Raw genomic sequence first — 26,843 nt, 5'->3', positions numbered from 1 at the left:
ATCTGAAAAACACATTTAATGGTAATTAGTTTTTCACTATGACTTAAAATAAAACTCTTTTAGATTGTCTACCGATTAATACACATGTATAAACATCATTAAAACATTTTGTAGGAAATAGCTATTACCTAATAAACAATATATCCACTTATAGAAGTAAAGAACATATGGTGTGAAAGTGAAAATCATTATCAGTTTAGCATGCTTTTTACAACGAAACGAAAAAGATTGTTTTAGTTTATTTTTAGTATACGATTACGTGTGAAGAAACACACACATGGATATTTATTAACCCCGATATACATTACAAAAGTGTATACAGTGATTCATTGAGTAAACTCATTCTTGGATGTATATTTAGTTAAAAAACACTTTTAAAACTGAATAAAATGACATTGGTAGATTTGATATTGGCATATTTTGTCCGCTCTGTTCTTTTACATTGATAAAATGTTGCTCGTTGGTTGCATATTTCTGAGCAGTGTACTTTTTAAGTTTACTTGTATAATTTTCATCAGTGACATATCGAGAACTTACACTTCATTTGACATTCTCTCTGTGAACCTCACTGTGTCTAACGCTTCAGAGTCATTTCAATTTTCTCATGTCTCCACATGTCTCTCAAGTTGATGATGTGTTGTTAAACTTACATTGTATTTGTCAGATCTTTTGCAAGTATGAGCACAATCAGCAAGATTTATTATTTGGGCACACACAACAATTTCTTAATGTCATTCATTGCTATGATTCAAGTAAATTGCTCTATTGTTTTAGTTTACATTGGATGTGCAATATTTGAGCCACTTGTTATGACTGTAGGTAAATATAGGCTTGACAAACAAATCTGCAGCTTCTTGTATTTCCAGCTCAGTTGTCCAGGTTCCAACATATTTTATGCATGTCTCTTTGATATAATTCTCAACAGAAAAATGCCCTACTATTACACTAGACAAATATTTGTCCTCATTTGCTTTCCATATGTTTAATGACCATCTTACTGTCCTGTGATTTAACTCAGTAGCTGGTTTTTAATTAGATTATTATTGATTGTTTTTATTTATTTATAGTAGACGATTGCATGTGAAGAAAACACATACATGGATATTTACAATATTCAAATACAGTACAAAACATTCATTGAGTAAACCAATTCTTGGATGTCTGTAAAATGAATAAAACGATATTGGTATATTTAATAGTTGAATCTATGCTTGAATAATTTAAAAGAACTGTCAATATACCACCCCCGTTTTTGTTGTGAAATATTCAGAGATCAAAGACTTAAAATGACACTTCGAAATCTTGTTAACAAACCCTGCAAAGCATTTGGCCAAAACATTTTCCCATGGGAATACAGACACAAACTCACCCTTTATCCTGACCCACACCAAATGCCTTAACAGTTTAAAAAACATTTCCTAAGAGAGATGACACTTTTAAAGCTGGGAATCAAACAAAAACTTCCTGTACCGGTTTAAGCTATGAGCAGGTGACATCTTCTGTTTAAATACTTACTTAAAAAAACACACACACATGATTCTTCTGCAAAGCCTATGGCCGAAACATTTCCCCATGAGAAAACAGACATCCCCTGGAATCGGATTGACACCTTAAAATCTGGGGTTATTAACACCCCTCATCCTGACTTGCAGCAAAAGGGGAACAGGTTTTTATAAAAAAAATTCCTAAGAGAGATTTAAAGCTGGGAATATAAAACACGTCCTGTTCTGCATCTAACAGCGAACAGGTGACATTCTTCTGTTTAAATAATTACTTTAAAGTTCTCTTTTCCTAAGAGAAAGGATGTTGTGAATTAATCATCCTGTATGTCTTAACAGCGTGTTTAAACTCCTCCCACCGGACGGCTCTTGTCCTTTTTCGAAACACACTGTGGTTTTGGATGCCCTTGTGAAAGGACTTTGAATGGAAAAATGTAAGATTCTTTCTGTTAAAGCTACAGCTAAAATGAAATATTGTATTTTAGTAACACAGCCTGTTTGCTAAGCTAATGTCTTTGTCTTTCTTACTCCATTATCGCTTTTGAAAGGATTTTGAACAGAAAAATGTAAGATTCTTTGTACTAAAGATACATTTTTTAATGTAAAGCATACTATTTCATTTAAAATATTGTTTGTTGAAATAAAACTGTTAAACACAATTTAACATTTATGTTAAAGTTTTTTATCATTTTTAAAGTGACTTTTTAAAGATACATTTTGTTTATAAAACACAATTTCGCCTCTGTTAAAAGTACTACAAAATACTACTTTTGATGTCTTACAATAATAATAAAAAATTAAATGACCCCACACATTACTTTATCATGTTTTTGAAAAACAACTCAATGATTACATCAATAAATTGTTTAATTGATCACTAATTTTTAGTCTGAGTTGAAAGAGAACAAGTCTCATACCATGCATTATTTTGTCATCTCATTTGTCATGGAATAATCCACGGCTAGGTGTGCTAAATGATTTTAAATGCACGAAAATCGTTTAATGCACACCTAGCCGTGCATTATCCCATTTATACAATGGTCACTTGCCAGAATTGATTAGTTACAGCTGTCATAAATGTTTTGCAGCACAAATTTTCACTTTAAGAATAAAAAATAACGGTTAATTTTATCTGAGGGTCGTTAGATCTACAGCTCTGCCTATTCAGACACAGAGAAAAAGAAAACTGTGCTTTTATCCAGAAATAATAATATCCACAGAATGTAGAGGGGTTGGCATTACAGAGAAAATGTATTATTGTATTTGTATTTATTATCGTTTTCACCAAAAAACTAAAATGTTTTAAACGTGGCATTAATGGTAAAAATAGCACTTACTGTATGATAAGGGGAAACCCATTCAAAACACTCTGGAACCTGTGCATTTTGACCTCTAAGACATCATATGGTATCCATCAAGGCTGCATGATTGACTGAATTAAGAATGAAATCGCAATTTGTCCTTGAATGGTAGTGCTTCACAAAATGCAGGCACACTAACGACCGATGCTAGGGGCTGTAGCCTTTAGCCTCCTTGTTAGCCAGCCAGCTTACCATGCCGGTGATATGGTTCGTGTTCCGTTCGGAGCGGGTCGAGCAGGGCCGGTTACACTATGGTAACAAACAGCGCATTAATATCAAGTGGTGATTAACTGACCAGAACTTCCTGTGCATTCAACGGTTTGAACCGCATGCATTCCAGCCAATTAAGAATCAAGTATTCGAACAGAACATTGTAGCTATACACTCACCTAAAGGATTATTAGGAACAGCTGTTCAATTTCTCACTAATGCAATTATCTAATCAACCAATCACATGGCAGTTGCTTCAATGCATTTAGGGGTGTGGTCCTGGTCAAGACAATCTCCTGAACTCCAAATTGAATGTCAGAATGGGAAAGAAAGGTGATTTAAGCAATTTTGAGCGTGGCATGGTTGTTGGTGCCAGACGGGCCGGTCTGAGTATTTCACAATCTGCTCTGTTACTGGGATTTTCACGCACAACCATTTCTAGGGTTTACAAAGAATGGTGTGAAAAGTTAAAAACATCCAGTATTCGGCAGTCCTGTGGGCGAAAATGCCTTGTTGATGCTAGAGGTCAGAGGAGAATGGGCCGACTGATTCAAGCTGATAAAAGAGCAACTTTGCCTGAAATAACCACTCGTTACAACCGATGTATGCAGCAAAGCATTTGTGAAGCCACAACACGCACAACCTTGAGGCGGATGGGCTACAACAGCAGAAGACCCCACCGGGTACCACTCATCTCCACTACAAATAGGAAAAAGAGGCTACAATTTGCAAGAGCTCACCAAAATTGGACAGTTGAAGACTGGAAAAATGTTGCCTGGTCTGATGAGTCTCGATTTCTGTTGAGACATTCAGATGGTAGAGTCAGAATTTGGCGTAAACAGAATGAGAACATGGATCCATCATGCCTTGTTACCACTGTGCAGGCTGGTGGTGGTGGTGTTGTAATGGTGTGGGGATGTTTTCTTGGCACACTTTAGGCCCCTTAGTGCCAATTGGGCATCGCTTAAATGCCACGGCCTACCTGAGCATTGTGTCTGACCATGTCCATCCCTTTATGGCCACCATGTACCCATCCTCTGATGGCTACTTCCAGCAGGATAATGCACCATGTCACAAAGCTCGAATCATTTCAAATTGGTTTCTTGAACATGACAATGAGTTCACTGTACTAAAATGGCCCCCACAGTCACCAGATCTCAACCCAATAGAGCATCTTTGGGATGTGGTGGAACGGGAGCTTCGTGCCCTGGATGTGCATCCCACAAATCTCCATCAACTGCAAGATGCTATCCTATCAATATGGGCCAACATTTCTAAAGAATGCTTTCAGCACCTTGTTGAATCAATGCCACGTAGAATTAAGGCAGTGAAGGCGAAAGGGGGTCAAACACAGTATTAGTATGGTGTTCCTAATAATCCTTTAGGTGAGTGTATATAAATCAAATCAAAATATCAGGCCACATCCATACATATACGCAGGGCTGTAGCAGGGTATTCTGGGCCCCCTGACTGTAAATGTGTTGTGAGGCCCCCTGGACCTGTGGGACCCTAGAATCGTTACCACCTTTCACCCTACTAGCTACGGCCCTGCTTATACATTAGCACTACTAACATAATTATTTTCCCAATGGGATGGAACTTAAGAGTGTTTTAGAAAGTTTTCATTTTTGGTGGAGGAAAACACATTTCTAGTGTAAATGAGAGGTGTAAATGTAACTAAATTAATGTTTATTAACAGAAACATAGGCTAGTAGTGTTGACGTTACCTCAGTAAACATAATTGCTCTAGACAATGCTGATCTGATTATTTCTGAAATATAAACCTTTTAACAGCACAAAATGCGTGAATTTAAAATCCGAATCTAGCTGAGTATGTATTGTCCACCGTTTAGTAAAGAAACTATTAAATAGCAAGGGTGCGAAAAGTGTGTTTGCCCATTTGAAGAAACACCCACTTCGGGAATGTCTGGAACTCTCTATTATACGCTTTTGGCGCAGAGGATGTAAGTGAATGCGTCCGTGACGTCCCTCGAGCGTCCGTGTTTGCGGAAGCGCGGTGTTTCATTCTATCGATGGGCTTCATTCGGCGAGACGGCGCAGCTGTGTTCGCAACCGTGAGTCGTTTAATCCTATCATTATTTGTATCTTCTCTCTTATAATATATATTTGTGTGCTCTTCTAAAAATACTAACCAACACGAGCTCAATTGCGCACTTAGCACAGCAAGCTAGTAGGTGGCCGGTTAATACTAGTAAATTTAAATTTAGTGAAAGTGCGGCCAGACACCGAGAATCAGGCTAATAGAACTTTCGCTGAATTAAATTCAGTCAGAATCAAATAAATCTTTAGTAATCGTCTCAAATAAAGCGCATTTGACCTCGAATATGTTGCACAAGTACCAGATCAAATTTGCTTTTAAATCAAAAATGAGTTGATATACATTAGCCTATATTAAAGGTTTGAGTAACTTAAAATAAACCATAAACATCATTAAAATAAACATGATGTCGTGCATACTTCTATGAGATACACCATAGACACCATAGATATACTTGCTCAAGTCGTCTTCGCATACAATTATCCCAAATGTGCACCACTGTGTATCTTATACCAAAAACCAGGGGGGTAATCCAACTTTTCTAACCCAGGGACCCCCCTCTCATATTTTCAGCCAACTCAGGGACCCTCAGGAGATAAAAGAAGGATTGTGTCTTTTACACTCGGTAATATCTTTCATTAAGAACTTTAACACACGTTATTACATTATGCTAAACAAAGTTGACTTAGTTTTCATTTAAATACCACCATAGTAGAGATATTTACATGAGATTACAGAGAGATTTACATGTTTTAAAAAAGGTTTTATGTTTGTTTAGAAACAACGGAATCAAACAATTATCTCATAAGATGTTATTTCTTTCAGCTTTAAAGTAAAAAACATATATATATAACACATTTTGAAATAAAGGAACCCCATGCACTACATTTGTGGACTCTTTGTTGAAACTCCTTGCTATAGTATAAAGCACATAAATGGCTTGACGTGGCAGGGAATTATCCATCAGCTCACAGGGCAGGAGAAGGTCCTGTTTCAAATCGCTCTTCAGGAAACAGAAGATGAAAAGCACACAAAAGCATTATCCAGTGAAATATGTCAACATGAAACATAAGAAGGACGAAGGGTGGAGGTGACAGCAGACAGTGTGTGTGGAGAAGGAAATTAAACAGAAATGTTCAAGGTTATAAACACGAGGAATGCAACAGTAGTTACATAACACCTGCCAGTAAGGAACTATAGTTGAAGTGAAAATCTTACTTTTCTTTCTTTTTTTTTTTTTTGTTTTTTTACAAAGGTTTTATGTGGAAAGTTATATTTTATAATATACAGGTTATAATTTAAATGTAACATAATTTCTATGAAGGTACAATTTTTAGATGCTGTAACTGAGTGACACTAGTCTCTCCATTAAATACCCTATGAGATCACTTGATTAGCTTAGTTTTCATTCCTATTTTGACCTATTTCCTGTTAAAAAAAATTCTTGCTACCACTTGGTATTGCTAGTTAAAAGTAAGTAGTAGTTGGTGAGGGCATTCTCATTTTAGAGAACATTTGATTGGTCAAAAACGTGGATCCACTCTTGATTGCATCAAATGTTTTGGTCTGTTTTCCAGAAAGAGAATGGCAGTACATTTTTTAATGTGTATATTTTTTAGTAGTACACAAGTTTATAGGTGACCTCAAGGCTAACAGACATGGACTAAAAACCATGAGACTTCAATTTTGATTTCATTAGTAAAATGTATATATGAGGTCATAAAAGAGTCATAACTAATAATAGTAAAAGAATAAGAAAAACAATTTGTTTTAAATAGATGGAGTGTTGCATGTAACATAGCAAGACACTGCTGTCATGTCAATTAACGTAATGCATTTTCTCTTTTCTACTTTTTAGGAAAAATCTCATCACAGCTACAGTTCTGATTTGTAATTTCACTCCAAAAGACAGGATGAACAAAAAAACTGAATTATGAGACATTTGGAGGAATTTCTTTACAACTGTAAGAGTGACTTTTTAACTTGGAGCAGAAATTAAGCAGCATTCCCGTGGACCAAGAGACAGATGTCTCTTTTCAGGACTTGTGTTTTTCTTCCTATCCTCCTTTGTTACTGTTCTATGGATTTCACCTTAAACTAAAGTTATGGGCATATGTCCATCCTTGTCCAAGATCATGCGGAAGGGGAAGTGTCTGCTTCTTCTGGTGTTGTGTCTTTGCATTTTAGCATGGTTTGCAGCATTCTTGAATGATGATACTGTAAAGGAGCGACCAAGTCCTTTTGAGGTGAAGAGTGGGGAGGAGTTACCAAGGATAGATATTGAATCCGAAATGATGCGGAGCATAGAGGAGCATGTAGAGGAACAGCCCTCCAAACAGAGCTGCCCGGAGCATTCGCCCCTGCTTCGTGAGTGTTGACCATCCTGATTGTATCTGTTAAGAATTCTTTCATGGGTTAATATCACACTGATGTTTTCCGACATCATATTTTATTTCTTGTGTGAAATACAAAAAGGAGATGTTAGGCAGAAAGTCACATCTTCTGTTTTCTTTTGTTTTTCAAAAGTGAATTGTGATTTATATTGCCAAGCTTCAAAAAGGACATAAAAAGCATCATAACAGTAGTCCATACAACTCATGTGCTTTATTACAAGTCTTCTGAAGACATACAATAGCTTTGTGTGAGAAAGTTATACTGAAATTTAAGATTGCTCTCTTACAATACTCATTCGTGTTCACAATTTTTCAAACTTGGCACAAGAACCAATGGCATGTGACATCAGTGACATCAAAACTGGTTCAGCATGTCTAAAGTTTTAATTGATGTACCAGCTGTATGTAAGTTACACCCAAGCTATGGCCTAAATCTATAATTGACATATTTTTAGAGTTAATGTTAATTAGACGGCAGCGTGCCTATATCTCTCCCACAACTTGCTCACCCCTTGCGGTTGTTTATATTGCCCGGAATATACGTTGTGCATAATGAATAAGCGTGCACTGCTCCACACAATCAGTTTCTGTGCTAAGATGTTCAGTGAAGTTGAGCATGAACCTCCTGCAAATTTATATATGCCAATTTAACCAAAGGAAGAGGGAAAAACATTAGTGGAGTTTCAGGAAGTGAAAAAAATACTGATACTGAATTAAATTGCTATAATATTTTTTAACACGTTAAACAGTAAACTATTTATCGCAGAAATTAACTCATTAACCCTCTGGGGTCGCCGGCGCACAACTTAACAACTTAAAATACTCCGTCATTTTTGGGCATACAGATAAGTGTAAGTCATCATTAGAAACTATAAAGAGTCTACTTTTATTTGTGTACACTCACAATAACAACAAAACCTTGTGCTTTTTTTAAATAAAGAAAATAAACAAGGTGCGCTTTCAGCAATCTCTGTCTCCACGAGCATATATCTGAAACACGTCGCAAAAATGAAATGAAACTCAGCGAATACTTATCACACAAGCACAACATTTATCACACAAACATGAAACATATGTACAGAAAGCTATGTACAGTTTCTCCTGCCTCAGGTAATTATCCCTAATTTGATCACACCCAGGAACACAGGGCTCTATTCATATGGTAATGTGCTGAGGCGATCAATGCAAATGGTAAACGCCCCCGAGGCAAGCTTTATAAATATATATTTAAAATGTATGCTATTTATTCCTGTGATGTAAAGCTAACTTTTCAGCATCATTACTCCAGTCTTCAGTGTCACATCATCCTTCAGAAATTATTCTAATATGCTGATTTGCTGCTCAAGAAACATTTATTATTATTATAATCAATGTTGAATACAGTTGTGTGCAATTCTTTTCAGGATTCTTTGATGAATAGAAAGTTCAAAATAACAGCATTTATCTTAAATAGAAAGCTTTTGTAACATTATACACTACAGTTCAAAAGTGTGGGGGTCATCAATTCATGATTCACACCTCCTCGCAAGTGGCCTTTCTAACACTAGAAGTGTCTTACAAAAGTTACTATATTATTGTATGAATGAGTGATCAGGATGATTTTTAATTCATTTTGTAGCAAAAAAATCTAGGCTACAAGATTCACTTCTCAAAAGTCTTGTGGACAAATGTTTATTATGTGTTATATGGCCCTATTAAATATACTCTGTGGTAGTTTTCTTTATTATTCATGTATCATATTTCAGTGGAAGTGTAATTTATTACTGTTGATAGTTAAATTAATGAATTATTTTGCCATACAATAAATTAATCAGCCATAACAAGATAACACTGAAATTCATTAATTTTCAACACTTCTGTTCACAAATTAGTTTACAAAAAGGCTTCTTATTGGATCAATAAAGGTAAACGCCATATTATGTGACTACGCTTTACATTTCAGAGCGCTTACAACCTACTTGCTAAGTCTTGCATATGGTGCAACCAAATTAAGAACAGAGTTAGTTACAAACTAATAGTTAATTTTTTTAAGCCCCTAGTGTGAACTTTAAGACAGCTGGTGCAATCCTACCTAGACGATTATCAGTGAATGATTGTTTGAACTTCGGTCTGTTCCTCAAACAATGGATTCAAAGGACTTGGGATATAGTGCACAGTTCAAATGGACTACTCTTAAGGTGTTTTTTTGCTTGGCAGTATAAATTACCATCCACTTTCATTATATGAAAAACAGAACCTTGGACATTTGCCTTGTTGACAGTTTTACATTCATGCATTTAGCGGACGCCTTTATCCGAAAGAGTCCTTACATTCCCTGAGAATCAAACTCAAGATCTTGGTATTGCTAGTGCCATGCTCTATTCCTTTAACATACCAATGCTTGGACAATTGTTTTTACAAACTTTAGATCTTTGCTACATGAGCTGTTAATAATGGGCAAGGATCTAATCCATGATACTGCAAGACTAAGGGAAACATTTGAGAAGCTCACAGCTGCTTCTTTGTGAATGTCATTGTTTACACATTACTGTTTTCCTTCCACAGCTGCTTGCTAATTTTGGGATTGTCTCCAAAGATGGGGCCCTGTAATTAATGTGGGCCTCAGCTGGTGCCATTTTTAAGGACTGCACCTGGCCTGTGGGCCTTTCACTTACTTGTGGCTCTGTGTACATGCCTGTTGATTAGTATTTGACAAATGGACTTGGACATTAACTTTTTTTTATTCAATATTCAACAAGAATTTAGATTTGCATATTTGTAGGGGCAGTGTATATCCAACATTCAGTCCAAACAGAATGAGTGCAAGTGAAAAGATAAGATGTCCTAACAAGAGAAAGTTAAGAAACAAAGTGCTACATCCCACAGTACTCACTGCCTGGATGATGGATAATTCCATGTTATCAAATGGCAAGCAAAAGCACATGGCGATCAACGGCACAGACGAATGCGCAATGTGTGAAATGCATGTGTATTGAAATAGTTTTTCGAGACATGTTCATTTTGATGGGTTTCTGTATTTTACAGTTCGTAATAAGGACAATTTGAAATGTGAATTTTGATGGAGAACATCAGTATTCATTGCCGTCATGACAAATTATGGAAATGCAAGAGATTTTAGAAAAATTACACATCATGCTGCCTGCGTTTAATCATTTCTCTATGTTCTGTTTCATAGGTGGCACACTCAAGCTGTCATTTGGTCCCTCGCTGACGTTCAAACAGGTAGAGGATGAGAACGCTGAGGTCATAGAAGGTCAGTATAACCCCTCAGACTGCACGGCCAGACAGAGTGTGGCCATCCTGATTCCTCACAGGAACAGAGAGAAGCACCTGATGTACCTTCTCTACCACTTGCTCCCATTCTTACAGAGGCAGCAGCTTCACTACGCCATCTACGTCATTCACCAGGTAGGCAAAACTTTCCCATCGGCCCTGGCATAATGTAAATCTCTGAGATTATAGTTGTTACGATAATATAGGCTGCATTTATACTGTCAAGCAGATTATTTGTTGTGTTGTAAAAGTTGTAAAATTTCCATCAGGATCTTTTTCATCAGTCATATTAGTTTTTATTTTGCAAAATAAGTATATTGATTGTGTAAGTACATTTAATAATGTATCCAGTCGATCAGTTAATGTCTTCTGAAGCAAATCGATAGGTTTGTGTAAAAAATAAATAGATACTAAAAACTTTATTAACTTAAAATTATCGCTTCCTGCCAGCAGTCAACGCATCATGCTGCTGTGTGTGACGTAAGCGCAATGCGCGTTCACGCGAGAAGTCGGAAGCGTGCTGTTTGTATACAACAGAGGAACGAACGTCACGCGAGAGTTAGGTCATTTCAAACAGAAATACAGTGCTGGGCAGAAGCAATAATTAAAAAATGTTTAAGTTAAAAACGTTTTAATTATTGATTTGTTTCTAACACCAACCTATCGGTTTGCTACAGAAAAGAGATTTAATGCGCATTGCAATGAACACACAAACTATGGGGGCTGGTTCTTTTAATTAGATCTCCCACTTAAGGCCAAAGTATACTTCAGGTGCTCACGTTGCGGATCGTTATGCGCACGGTATGTGTGATGCAAATTGAGTCATCAGCACCGCCTAGATTTACTTGACCTGCGAACGCTGTCTTTGGCTATGCGCGTCGTATTCGCTCATGGTCAGACGATTATACTCACAAAGGCAACTCGGTTAACCAAACGCGAGCCGATCCGGAGTGAAAAACAATATCTATACCTGGGCCTTTAGACTTTATGAAATGTTTAATGTTACTTACATTGGTGATATTTTAGTGCATTTCTGTATTTATACTATGGAATGCTTTGTTTGGAAAATGTGAATGAAGCATTATTTCCTGAGAAGGAAATAAATGCATTTTGACAGGAAAAGAAGTATATATGGAGTCAAATTTTAGCTCTTTCAAAATATGCGATTAATCACTATCAAAGCATATGAGCGGCGTGGAGCCGACATATTGGCATACGACCTAATATTTTATGCCACAAATAACAACTTCACAAACAATGCCTTGTTGTAGACTTCTTTAAAAAACAATAGCCTTGTTCTCTCTGCCCTATTTGGATGGGGTTATTTTATGATTATGTGAGGTAATGTAACAGCCTAATTACCAGAGCATCTCATTGATTTTAATCCCATGCTAATTTTTTACTTTTTTTCTTTAACTTTTGACCTATCAAACGCTCTGTAAAAATAACCCCTGTTATTCTTATCCCATGTGAATTGACATGTTGGTAAAAAGCCAGTGAATCTGCACTGTCCAACCTGTGAACCCTTCAACTCATTGAAATGACGAGAAATGTAGTACATTCTGGTAGGAGCAGAAAGTGAGTGCCTTGTGAGCAGTTGGAGCAGGGCTGAGCGCGAAATGCGCTCCTCTACGCTCTGCTCATATGCTTGTATCAAGATTAGCAAATGAAAAATTATATTAATGGCGATTAAAATGTTTAATCTACTGATATTACTTTAAATTGATAAACTTCTATTTTATGTCTAGGTTACTGGTTAAAAGTCATATGCTCACTATGACGCTGGTTGATACCATCTAAGATTTTATCGTGGCTGTGGTGTCAGGGGCAATTGTAACAATATGTATGAAATAAAAATGGTATGGCCTTTCATTTTTTAATAGATACACTGTAAGTTAATAAAACTGTGACAATTCCCCCCCACTATTACATTACAGCATTAATGGACAGTCTGAATTACTGCCTGTCGCATGCCATACAAGAAGCGCCACGTCGTGTCACGGGGAGGACAACATGAGTCAATACGGTGCTGGCGGCAGTCCAAAGTTAATCTAGTCACCATACACACAAACGTTTCAAAGGTTTTGTTCTTTTATAATGAACAAAATAAAAATCAGTGTATGTGTATAATAATGTACGGTACATTCACAGGAACAGTTGTCGCTTGTAGCACATTTTTTTACCAAAAGATGTCATGTAGATTTGTAGCAGTCAGTGAAAAGGGTAAAAAAATTTAATAATTGCCCCCACTCTCCCCTACATCATAGAATTGTCAGGAATTATATCAGGAAATGTCTTGTAAAAAAGACTTGAAAACAATTATGAAAAGTAAAGGTGAAAGTTTTCTTCTCAGTAATCATGTACTGAAATAAATCGGTCCTCATTCAGGTTCTGCCAGTAGATCAGGCATGTAATCACCTCGCCCTCAACGGTTTCCTATTTTTTATACAGGAACAATTAATTTAATTAGCATTTTATCTTTTATTGTTATGAATGATTGTCAGATTTATAATATTTAGTACTCATTGGATCACTGAATTGAGTATCTGTTAGGCCAGTGGTTTTTAACTACTTGAGTTGTGGCCCAAAAATAGGTTGCAGGTCGGTTCTAAAAGTGTCATGGATAGCAGGTACGAATAAACCAGGGTTCCCACGCGTCCTCGAAATCCTAGAAAACCTGGAATTTTGCAATGTACTTTTCCAGTCTTGGAAAATGAGAAAAATACCTAAATGTCCTGTAAAATAATAATTTGTCCAGGAAAATATTTGAAAATATTGTTGAAAATAACTTGTTTGACTGTCGCTAAACAGGTTATTGTTACATGTACAAAAACATGATAGCGATCAGGACACAGGATAGGAGTCAAATTCACATTTGTATAGTTTTATCACTGTTGGCAGCTGTGCATTGTGAAACAACATACCTAGGACTGTCATGAACGATGCTCTGTCAGGTACATTCCCTTCTCATCTGGGTAGGGTTACTGCAGCTGTGTGTAAAGTCTAACTTAAGTTGAGATGTAGTTCAAACTAAGGGCTTAGTTAAGGGCTTGTTAGTTTATAACTTAGTCAGTGCTTAATTTAGTGAAGCCCGAGCACATGCAGACTATATATTTATTTAATCAAATCACAGCTTTTTGGGGTTTAATAGATACACTGGGCCATGTAGCGAACTGCTTATCCAGACGTGGGAAACTAAAAAAGCACACAGAAATGCCAAAATAAATCAAAAGCTTAATTTAAATGGCCGTTTGAAATGGAAAAAATATATATATTACTACAGGGTTCCTGCGGATCCTTAACAAGACTTAAATTCAGTTTTCCCAAATTTAAGGTCATAAAAAGTTTTACATTTCTTAAATGATACAAGAATAGTCTCAATTAAAGAGGTCTTAAATTTGGAGCCGTAAAGACAGGAATCATGATAGGACCTAATGTAATTATCAATCTTCAAAAGAATACGATTGAATTAAATTTATGCTCTGCATACTTCAAAAATGAAAATGTGACTGTTGTATTTTCTCCAAGCACGTCGGGGCTTGTGAGTGGTTCTAGCTGTTGCAGAGCAGTTCACAATCATTAGGCCATATCGGAAATGTATAACAAGCGATCACTAATGATCATCTGTTGATTATTATGATATAGTGTTGATGAAATATAACTTTTAATAGTTTAGAATGTTATACGTTGTAGATTATTGTACATGTGCACATTTTGTTTCCCTTATCTGTTTGAATGAGCAGCTAACATTTTAAAATAAGAGTCCCCAGTGTTTTTCAGCCTTTAATACACCTTAAATACACCTCAGCCAAATACATTTAAACTCAGTTTTTCACAATTTCTGACATTTAATTGTAGAAAGCGTTCCCTCTCTTAGGTCAGTTAGGATCACTACTTTATTTTAAGAATGTGAAATGTCAGAATAATAGAAAATACTTTATTTCAGCTTTTACTTTCATCACATTCCCAGTGGGTAAGAAGTTTACATACACTTTATTAGTGTTTGGTAGCATTGCTTTACATTTTTAACTTGGGTCAAACTGGAAAATTTTTTGACAAACATTTTGGGTAGCCTTCCAAATGCATCTCACAATAAGTTACTGAAATTTTGGCCCATTCTTCCAGATAGAACTGGTGTAACTGTGTCAGGTTTGTAGGTCTCCTACAAAGCCTCTGCGAGCAGCACAGGCTTTTTCAGTTCTGCCAACAAATTGTCTGTTGGATTGAGGTCAGGGCTTTGTGACGGCCACTCCAATACCTTGAATTTGATGTCCTTAAGCCATTTTGCCACAACTTTGGATGTACATTTACATTTATGCATTTGGCAGACACTTTTATCCAAAGCGACTTACAGAGCCCTTATTACAGGGACAATCAATCCCCCTGGAGCAACCTGGAGTTAAGTGCCTTGCTCAAGGACACAATGGTGGTGGCTGTGGGGCGTGAACCAGCGTCCTTCTGATTACCAGATTACCAGTTATGTGCTTAGACCACTACACCACCCTGTCTTGAGATATATGGACCATTTATTTTGTGAGGTGCTGCCAGCCCCATGCTTCAAGGTGGGGATAGTATTCTTCAGCTTGCAAGCCTCAACCTTTTTCCAAACATAACAATAGTCTCCATATGAATTAATTCTAGCTTATGATTATGGTGATGAGTTGCTCCTGTCACATTTTGCCTGACTCCAAGAGAATTCAGGATATCACTAAATCTATGTGAATTTTGAAGTCACCAACATATAAAGCTATATCCACAGTAACTACTAGATCTGATAGAAAAATTATTTATCAAGGAAATCAGAATACGGCCCGTGCAAGCTATATCTAAGCAAGCGCAAAAGATTACAGAGATTTTTTTATTTGTATCTGATGGTCACATTAAGCATTATTAGATCAAAAGACTTGAATTTATATCCTGTCCTCTGAGTAACACCGAAAACTTCACTGTGAATTGCAGCAAAACCTCCTCCTCGACCCTTCAGATGAGGCTCATGTTTATAACTATAACCTGGGGGAGTAGATTAATTTAAACTAATATATTCATCCAGTTTAAGCCAGGTTTGTCAAACAAAGCACATCCAAACTATGATCCGTAATAATTTCATTTATAGTTAGTGCTTTGGTTGGAAGAGATCTAATATTTAGTATCCCTACCATTATATGATGTTTATCTTAAAATATTTTGTTATTTTCAAGTTTTACCTTAATATAATTTTTGTAAATGGTTTAGTGAGGTGTTTGTGTTTGGTAGTTTGGGGAACAGACACAGTCTCTATGTGATATCTAGGTTTCCACTGCAAGGTACGGCTCGACTCGTCTCTGCTCGCTTTTTAGGGGTTTTCCACTGTGGATAGTACCTGGTACTTTTTTTTAATACCACCTCGGTCGAGGTTCCAAGTGAGCCGAGCCGATACTAAATGTGATGTCAAAATCCTACAGATCACTGATTGGTCAAAGAGAATCATCACTACCATCTTCACTGGATTTGCGACACGAGACATCAACCCGCTAGTTGTAAAGTTAGCAACAGCGATAGCAATATCATTTGTTCACACGACTTTCGAATTGTAAAAAGAAATGACTGTGTGCAAAACCACGCCGTGGTCAATAAACAAGGTGCAGATGGTCCTCTTGTTAGTAGCTGATAGAGGAAACAACGAGAGCTGGATGGGCGATGCAACTATGATGACCAGCCTATAATCCAACCCACGTTGAGGCTGCACTAAACTGCAAGCTCAGAAAAGTAAAGCATGCAGAGTCGAGTCGAACCATAATGTGCATTGGAAAAGTGCCATATGTGTTGTAGTTTATGTGATCTATGTGACGTTTCAAGGCAGCTTGCAGATGTTGGGATTAGTTTGTCTGCTTCCTGACCTGTGCCTCAGTTAGTGAAATACTATCACTATTAAGACTATGAGCCAAATTACTAGAGACGAGAGCGGCACCTTCCCAGGAGGGATGGAGTCCATCTCTCTTTATCAGGTCAAGTCTACCCCAAAACTCTTCCAATTGTCTATAAATCCTATGCTATATTAATATCAATATTACACCCATTGGGCACATAAAATGTCCTGGAAAATTGTGCCTTGAAAAGAGTGGGAACATTGAAAAACAATGTCAAAAGCAAATAATAAAATACAACTAAACACATAACAATCAATAGCTAGGATTGCAAAATGGATAGGCAAATCAACTTTTAAAAGAGAAGCAAACGCACCTCCCATATACATATTTTGCTGTTGATGTCAAATGCCATGCGTCAGTATTTTGTACATTTTGGAAAAAATGCATCTGTCATTTAGTTGTAGTTAGACGAATTAGGCAGATGCCAACATGGACAAGAGCTTGACATGCCCTAATCCTAAAAAAATATAAACAAAGTTATGCAAAGTAAAGAAAATATGACCTCAGCTACATTAAAGGTGGTTCACTTGCAATGAGGATAGAGCACGCTTCGTGCTGACCACAATATACCACCACACAATTACTGTCTTCAAAGATTCACATTATATTAAGTATTTAATCATTGTTATTTAATATTATATTAATGTTTTGAAGCAAAACCAGTTGAGAACCACACTTAGGCCATCAAAGTATGAGCACTGGAAAATGGTAGATTTGAAGATATACAGGAACTTGAGCAAAACTGTGTACATGTGTTTGTCTTGTAGGCTGGAGAAGCTACATTTAACAGGGCAAAGTTATTAAATGTTGGTTACCTGGAGGCTCTTAAAGACCAAAGCTGGGACTGTTTCATCTTCCATGATGTTGATCTAGTTCCAGAAAATGATAAAAACTTATACATGTGCGAGGAGCAACCCAAGCACTTGGTAGTGGGCAGGAATTCCACTGGATATAAGTGAGTAATAGTGAATTATTCTTTATTTAATGGACATAGGAGGCTTTTGTATGTGTAATTGTGCCAAATGTAACCATGCTGATCACTTAATACTGCTCTCAATAAAAAACATTTTTGGTATCATGTAAAATAGAACATTTATTATAAATGTAATTTGTAGTACACTTATTTATACAATTACTGTATATGATAACATCATACATGAATCTCTGCTATTCAGCATTATATTGTAAATAAGAGCAGAATATGACACTTTTGAAATGTGTCAGAATGATTGCAGAGTGGTGGGTGGAATACATAATTCTGAAATAAATATTATTTATATGTCCAGCCATCACACCATGGATGTATACCAAAAACAAATATACATTTCAAACTTACTATTGTTCAACACTGCCCTTTGTATTGTGCATATTTGGAGGCACGCCTCATTGCATATTCATTAAGAAAAACCTGCAAAATATGTCACAACATAATATTTTGTACTTCTAAAATATGCAATACTCTTTTTGTGTCTGCTACCAAGTTTGAACGTGTTTAACTGGCGAGTGCTGTGGGTCCGCGTACAGGACGCGTTAAGCAAAATTCATCATCAGCAGAGAGCTGGAGCATTAAACGCACATAGCCTGATAAACTGTGCATCTGGAATTATTTGCTAGAATTAGTGGGTCCACAAGGTGGCAACACATGGACCTGTGATCGTCTCATCTTTTTCGCCAATCATTAGTTGCATCTCTGTTATATATTGCATGTAATGTTTACACAGAAATTACATAACAAATGATTTTGTAATGAATTGGAATGAATCCTTGTTAAATATTTGTTAAACTCTTTACAGGCTCAGATATAAAGGTTACTTTGGGGGAGTTTCTGCCATGACGAAGGACCAGTTTCACAGGGTGAATGGCTTTCCTAACACCTACTGGGGCTGGGGTGGAGAGGATGATGACCTGAGAATAAGGTACGAGAAACTGTAAAAAAGATATAGTTGCTCTGTTGAAATGTTGGTGTTTTTGTGAGGGATTTATAGAGATGTGGAAAATTATATATTTTCAAAATCTCCTAGTCTTTGGGTTGTCTGAGTGATTAGTTCATTAATCAGTCAGATTTTTCACCCATTGTTGTCATTGTTTACTCACTTTAATGTTATTCCAAATGAAGATCATAACTCAGTTTACGCAGATACTTAATTTTGTGACATTGCTTCAACTTCGTTTTTAAAACCGGAAGAACAAAATAGCTCAGTAAAATGAAAAAATAACCACTTTCTTATTAATGAATGTAATGAGTGCTATACGTTTTTTCAATAATGTGCAACCTGTACATATCTGTTAACATATCAAAAAAAATATTTTGGGGTTTCATGACCCTTTAAAGACCCCATGAATTTAAAATGATAGATCTGTTACTTTTAGCCCATGTCTGTTAATTTTAAGGTCATCTATATGATAGTGTACTTCAATTTCACACAAAGCTGAAATTGTGCTCCACAAAAGAATATCATGAGGGTGAGTAAATAAAGACAGAATTTTTATTTGTGGGTGACTTATTCCTTGAAAGAAGAATTACTGAATAATTAGGGTCCACCAGAACCTGATCAGATGCATTTCTAGGGGTAGTTCACACAGGACATGTTCTTGTTTTAAAACATCCAGAATGAGGGTAAGAGAATAGAACCGAACGCAGTGGCCTTGTTACACATTTATTAAAGCTTAACTGTTTTATCTTGACACGGCAACCTACAGATGCAATGCTCTAGCGTGAAGCATTAAAACAAACAGCAACACAACAGCCAAAGTTATTAATCTCCATGTGTACATAGACCAACATTTAAGAAATAGCACAGACTGAAACTAAGAATATTATATAACTTTATATATAACTGACAGATATTCAACAAAGTAATCGGCTAAATATCTATAACTTTTTATTGCACAAAACTATCATAGGATGGAAAACTACGGATTATGTATAGTTACAGATATATATATATATATATATACAGTGGGTACGGAAAATATTCAGACCCCCTTAAATTTTTCACTCTTTGTTATATTGCAGCCATTTGCTAAAATCATTTAAGTTCATTTTTTTTCCTCATTATTATACACACAGCACCCCATATTGACAGAAAAACACAGAATTGTTGACATTTTTGCACATTTATTAAAAAAGAAAAACTGAAATATCACATGGTCCTAAGTATTCAGACCCTTTGTTCAGTATTTGGAGTGGTGGTGGCGTAGTGGATAAAGCACAGGGCTGTTAATCAGAAGGTCACAGGTTCTAACCCCACAGCCACCACCATTGTGTCCTTGAGCAAGGCACTTAACTCCAGGTTGTTCCGGGGGGATTGTCTCTGTAATAATTGCACTGTATGTCGCTTTGGATAAAAGCGTCTGCCAAATGCATAAATGTAAAATGTATTTAGTAGAAGCGCCCTTTTGATCTAATACAGCCATGAGTCTTTTTGGGAAATATGCAACAAGTTTTTCACATCTGGATTTGGGTATCCTCTGCCATTCCTCCTTGCAGATCCTCTCCAGTTCTGTCAGGTTGGATGGTAAACGTTGGTGGACAGCCATTTTCAGGTCTCTCCAGAGATGCTCAATTGGGTTTAAGTCAGGGCTCTGGCTGGGCCATTCAAGAACAGTCACGGAGTTGTTGTGAAGCCACTCCTTCGTTATTTTAGCGGTGTGCTTAGGGTCATTGTCTTGTTGGAAGGTGAACCTTTGGCCCAGTCTGAGGTCCAGAGCACACTGGAGAAGGTTTTCGCCCAGGATATCCCTGTACTTGGCCGCATTCATCTTTCCCTCGATTGCAACCAGTCGTCCTGTCCCTGCAGCTGAAAAACACCCCCACAGCATGATGCTGCCACCACCATGCTTCACTGTTGAGACTGTATTGGACAGGTGATGAGCAGTGCCTGGTTTTCTCCACACATACCGCTTAGAATTAAGGCCAAAAAGTTCTATCTTGGTCTCATCAGACCAGAGAATCTTATTTATCACCATCTTGGAGTCCTTCAGGTGTTTTTTAGCAAACTCCATGCGGGCTTTCATGTGTCTTGCACTGAGGAGAGGCTTCCGTCGGGCCACTGCCATAAAGCCCTGACTGGTGGATGGCTGCAGTGATGGTTGACTTACTACAACTTTCTCCCATCTCCCGACTGCATCTCTGGAGCTCAGTCACAGTTATCTTTGGGTTCTTCTTTACCTGTCTCACCAAGGCTCTTCTCCCCCCCGATAGCTCAGTTTGGCCGGACGGCCAGCTCTAGGAAGGGTTCTGGTCGTCCCAAACGTCTTCCATTTAAGGATTATGGAGGCCACTGTGCTCTTATGAACCTTAAGGGCAGCAGAAATTTTTTTGTAACCTTGGCCAGATCTGTGCCTTGCCACAACTCTGTCTCTGATCTCTTCAGGCAGTTCCTTTGACCTCATGATTCTCATTTGCTCTGACATGCACTGTGAGCTGTAAGGTCTTATATAGACAGGTGTGTGGCTTTCCTAATCAAGTCCAATCAGTATAATCAAACACAGCTGGACTCAATTGAAGGTGTAGAACCATCTCAAGGATGATCAGAAGAAATGGACAGCACCTGAGTTAAATATATGAGTGTCACAGCAAAGGGTCTGAATACTTAGGACCATGTGATATTTCAGTTTTTCTTTTTAATAAATGTGCAAAAATGTCAACAATTCTGTGTTTTTCTGTCAATATGGGGTGCTGTGTGTACAATAATGAGGAAAAAAAATGAACTTAAATGATTTTAGCAAATGGCTGCAATATAACAAAGTGAAACATTTAAGGGGGTCTGAATACTTTCCGTACCCACTGTATATATATATATATATACACTAAGCAACTACAGCATTAATCTATCCCATAATTTATATTATAACATTTTTGCCACATAACTAACCTGTTTGCAAAATTTGGTAACATTTGTGTTTGTGTATGTGTGTGTGTGTGTGTCACACCACATTGTGACAGTTATAGCTAATTAATAAAGAAATAAGCTTTGACCCCTAATAAAGAGCATTTGCAGTATATTTAATATAGTACTATGTGGCAAATTATGTTCATATTTGCTGTGAGTACATTGCATTTTACTTCTCAGCATAATACATTCTGCTTTCTAGATATTGGTATCAGTATTGGCATTTGCCATGAGAAAACAGTTGACCACTACCCCTCTCAGTTTTGAAGATTTAAATAAGAGCATCTCTTTCAGGGTGCAGCTGCAGAAAATGACAATAGTGCGACCATCCCTGGAGGTAGCACGCTACACCATGATCTTCCACAAGAGGGACAGTGGCAATCAAGTCAATAAGGACAGGTCAGTTCTTGTGTCTACAGAGTGTTGCAATATTAAAATGTTATTCTTACAAGAGCTATAGTGGTCTTGCAAGTGACTCTAAGAAGCATCGTGATGGAAGAAAGGTGCCCTTATTGTGAATATGCATTGTTAAATTGGAACTCAGTTAAGGAAATTAACTCAATACATTCAATGATGATGAAAACATCTTGCTTCATACTCATTGCATTAGATTGAAAAGATGTGCAAATTATAACCTATTAAAAGTGCAGTTATATTTCCAGTCTAAAAATAAAATATCACATTTGGAATACATAACCAAACAAATCTAACATGCCTGAGCACTGATGTCATAGTGATTATACATGCAACTGCTTTAAAGTCTGTAGTTCATGCTGTATTCTTGCAGTGATTTCACACTTCACTGACAGATTTTTAAAGCATTACACACATTCCACACTTCCCCAACTGCAGTTTTTTTTTAGAAAGGAAGGACATTGTGTGGTCTGTCTGTCATCTGTTTGTATCCTAAAATGAGTCTTTCCAGGGGATATTCAAAGTGAAAAATAATGGAAATGGAAGTCGCAACTCAGTGCTACTGTATAATGAAAATACTGTTATCACTTCAGATAAGACGTTATTCAACATTAATTATCACTAATTATCATTAATTGCATAGCATTAAGTCTAAATACTAAATTCTGTTTGAGGAAATGCTGTTAAAGCTAAATTAAGAATTTAAGGTTCATGTCCTGATAAATGAGTTAAACATTAAAAAAATATTTATACCATTTTCAAACTTTTTTTTCAATTAAATGACTTAACCATCAAGTAAAAAGTAGGCTAATTAGTTATTTTCTTTCCAACGTTTTTTTTTAAAAATGCACTCAGTAATCATTTGTTGCATTGTCACCTGGAGCACAAGTTCTCAGTTATAGACTGAAAAAAGAGTCATGTATAAAACAAGCAATATTCAGCTGGTCATATGATCTCAACATGGCAGTGCTCATGAAATTACGCTAAAAATCCTTTTAGTTCAAGAAGCACTTGTGTTGAAATTAGGGCAATCAATGTTAATTCAGTGTGATTAATTAGATAAAATATAAAGTGTTAAAAACATTTATGCAATTAATCATGTCCCTGGACCGTAATAAGGAATATTCCTGATATCTGAGCAATTCAAGCTTGTAGTACCACCTGTTTTCTCCAGGGGGCAGTAAGTGAAACTCGCTGTATAGGCAACACACATCTTATACAGACAGAAAACAAACAACGCTTACCAAGAGCAGACAGACAACACAAGATGAGAACACGTTCTTGCGTACAAACAGCTTGATAGAGTGCCAATCCCAATGCAGACCTCACCTGTCAGTCATCTCGAGAATGCGCATTAGCTGGACCTGAAACATAACGTTGTTTTGAGTGATCGGATCTAAAGAAGCACAATTTATGATACCACTGCAGTCAGATTTTACTGCTGATTTGAAATGTGTTGATCGGAATCTTGACCAACCTTTTTGGAGATTTCGGTCTTTCCCCGTTCAAATATATCGGAGCTATACTTTTGTCACTTGTATCATAGAAAATAACTTAACGGGAGCATTCCAAAGATGACCGCCTTGAAAGGGACTTTGATTTACGATCAGCACTATGTAGAATAGAGTCTTCATATCTTCTGAGTGCAGTTAAAACATATTTAATACTACAAATATACTATTCATTTCTTAGTTTAGAATAATTAGCTAAATGTATTGAACAAAATGACATGGTGCACCTTTATTCTTAATCATTGGTATATTATTATTTTTACAAATATGTTTTCAAGAAAATCACCTGTAATCGTATCGGCTGTAAAAATCCAGATCGGAGTATCCCTATTGCTAACACTACAAACACGGCACAGCAATAGTGCGCTGAATAGTTACACAGTGGTAAACAGTTTAACGCACTCTTGAATGTTAATTGCTGATGCTGGCAGCAGATGAGATGTGTTCGCCGTCAATCATAAACAATAAAAGAGCAGCTCTGGTCAGTTTCGCTTTTAGTTTGTGGTCAGTTCATTTATAATGTACTGTACACCACTCTCCGTATTCACTATATTTTCCAAATGTTAATGGAATGTGAGACAAGTAAACCATCAGTTGTACTTGTCCGAAAGACAAGTTCCAGGAAAAGCTTAATGATATGCCATACAGTTAAAAGGGTGTTTAATTGTCCTCTATCATTTCCTGTTATGTGTTTTTTCTTGTCACATGTCAACAAAATGGCTTGCTTTGTTAAACCACACTGAATTTGATTTGGTGGGCAAAAGCTTATTTAAGGCAAATAGTAAAAGAAAATCCCAAACTACAGGTTTTTCCTTTTCAAGAATTTAAGCCTTTTCATGGGGAAAAAAGTCTCTTTCTAGACATATTAAACAAAAATATGAATACATTTTAATTCAGAAATTAAAAACATGTTTTTTATGACCACTTAGACTTATCAAAAGTCACCTAGTCTTGTACTGCTCAGATAAAGGAAACCATTTTTATTAAATGAGGAAAATTTATTTTGGTCAAAAATGTAATACCATAATAGTGGATATAGCTGTATTTTTTTTCTTTTCTAAATTAATATATCCAGACAAAAATAATCAGGGTTGCGTCATTGCAAATGTTAATATTTCTCAGATTGACTAAAGTGATCTGTATTTTGAGCAATGGCACCTGACCCTTGTTTTACTGGCACAGGATGCATCTTTTACGGCGAACTCCTCAGACATGGCAGAAGGATGGTTTAAATTCCTGTTCCTACAAGGTTCTGTCTGTCCATAGAGCACCACTCTACATCAACGTCACTGTGGACATTGGGCAACCTGAGCATACTCAGTGAGCCATGCGCCCAGTCTTTGGGTTATTGACATTGAAGAGAGTTTGTATTGAAACCAGTGCTGGGAGTCCTTGCAGGTTGTATGAAGGATCTCTTCTACTAAAACTCTCATTTACAACTCTACTCTTTAAGGACATAACTGGATAATTTCAGTCCATATCGGAATCACCACTTCTTCAAGTATTACAATAATAATAATAAATAAATAATTGTATGAGGTGGATGAGATGCATTTTATGATGAAATATAAACTCACTGAAGTTTGGATCAATTAAAGGTGCTGTATGTAAGATTGGCAACAAGCGTTTGAAATGGGTACTGCAGTCCAAATTTGAAATATTGGAGAGTTGTCTGCCCCGCCCCAGAACGGAAGCTCATGCAGGTTGTCAGAATGCTGACATGCAAATTAGCTGTCTCCGTACTCCGTAGCTGTCGAAATACTATTGGTGAGTGGGCAGTGGGTTGGATCACACGGGCCAAAACTTTAACAGAAATTCCGGCCCGTAATGGAAACTTCAAAGTAGAATATACTGGCTATAGCATTGTTATCGGAGAAGTCATTATTTCAACATAGCATGTTTCCTATTTCTCTAATGACATATTATGGACATTTTATGATTTAATACAGTTAAAATATTACATATAGCACCTTTAATATAGTTAAGTAATTAGGTCTAAAGGCATTTCAGGTCATCATGTTACAGGTAGCACAATGTTTTGAGAGATTGGTAAAAAGTTAACAAATGAACTCAACATGTTAAGTTGAGTGATATTTTATAGACTTCTATATTAATATAGATATATACAGGCAGTGTGGGTTTATTCATGTCACACCAATAAGTGTTTTCTATGAAGTCTGTGTTTATCTGACTATTCTAAGGTGTTCATTTAGCCAATGATTCAGTATCTGGTAGATAAGTAGTTATTTTAGGTGATTGAATCAGAGGGATATGGTTTTAATCAGATGAGTTTCATTTCAATGAAATGTTCAATTAGGTAGAAGGGTTTGTTATTTCAGCTTTAGGTTGAACAGCTGACCGCTCATAAAATTGGATGGGGTTACTTGCTGTATGATCAAAGTAAAGAGATGTGTTCCTTTCATGTTCATTTCAAAACCTTTCAGTTTTATACATTTATGAACCCTGCAATGTGAAGTGGCACAAGTTTAGAGCTTGAAGATGGCGTTTTGAAAGTTTAGAGGTACTGATGACATTTTATTTCAAGGCTACATTCATTTATAGAGTCATTTAATTAAAATGCATCATTAAAAATACCCTACAAGTTCCAACTATTTGTTCTGTGCATTGTGGTCTTGTGCAACTATATTTGACACTTTCTAACTCAACACCTCAAGCTTTCTGTGACTGTCATGGTCAAGGAGACATTCAGAGGTTGTGTGTACTGTTTTTGTTATCTATAATACAATACAATATCTGTCATATAATTTGAGATTTACAGCATTCATTCCAGAAGCTGAATTTCAACACAATATAAAATGTCATGTGGGCCCTTTCTAAAGCATTTTCTCTATTTACAAAAATGATATTGTTGACTGCTTTTGTCAAGTGCAACCATTACTAATGTTATTGTAAGGAAACGTATCAAAAAACATTTGTGTTTAATTTATGGGAAATGTTGTACTGTTTTTTGGAAAATTCCAACCCATTTAGTTGAACCTGTGTTTGGGCTGTTAAAATAAGGGTTTTACTGTGTTAATGGAATAAAGATTCAACGAATCATATTTTTTGAACACTAATATGTTGTGCCATGATGATTTGAATGTATCATATGATTTAAGTATATTTACTACTCACATTTTTAGCTGGGTTGATCACTTGTATATCCCTTTTATTCAAATTAATTTATTAAAGAAGGGAGTTTCCTAAAATAATCTTGTTTGGAGCCATGATTTTTTTCCCTTCTTATTTTTAACAAACTTTCAAAACGAGTGTATTGCTTTCACCTGTACTTTAAGATGTCAGATGAGGTTGTCTCTTTCTC

At 36.4% G+C, this 26,843-nt stretch overlaps 1 protein-coding gene across 3 annotated transcripts; it reads left to right on the top strand.

Moving 5' to 3' along the window:
• Positions 1 to 1,885: 1,885 nt before the first annotated feature.
• b4galt4 (UDP-Gal:betaGlcNAc beta 1,4- galactosyltransferase, polypeptide 4) lies at positions 1,886 to 26,720 on the top strand. Of its 3 annotated transcripts, none has more exons than XM_052096688.1 (7): positions 1,886 to 1,933; positions 6,988 to 7,496; positions 10,698 to 10,930; positions 17,469 to 17,656; positions 18,495 to 18,617; positions 21,891 to 21,995; positions 24,704 to 26,720. In XM_052096688.1, exons 2-7 carry the CDS (start codon positions 7,235 to 7,237, stop codon positions 24,843 to 24,845), a joined length of 1,053 nt encoding a protein of 350 aa, XP_051952648.1. In that variant the 5' UTR covers positions 1,886 to 1,933; positions 6,988 to 7,234; the 3' UTR covers positions 24,846 to 26,720. The 3 variants fall into 3 exon arrangements, with proteins under 3 accessions (XP_051952648.1, XP_051952653.1, XP_051952658.1); XM_052096693.1 differs by lacking the exon at positions 1,886 to 1,933 and adding an exon at positions 5,016 to 5,145; XM_052096698.1 differs by lacking the exon at positions 1,886 to 1,933 and adding an exon at positions 6,082 to 6,315.
• The last annotated feature ends 123 nt before the right edge of the window (positions 26,721 to 26,843 follow it).

The sequence above is a fragment of the Xyrauchen texanus genome, chromosome 3 (genome assembly GCF_025860055.1).
Source record: "Xyrauchen texanus isolate HMW12.3.18 chromosome 3, RBS_HiC_50CHRs, whole genome shotgun sequence".
In the NCBI taxonomy this organism is placed as follows: Eukaryota; Metazoa; Chordata; class Actinopteri; order Cypriniformes; family Catostomidae; genus Xyrauchen; species Xyrauchen texanus.
The sequence above is the reverse complement of the archived record's forward strand: the minus strand, read 5'-3'. Positions and strand labels throughout refer to the sequence as shown.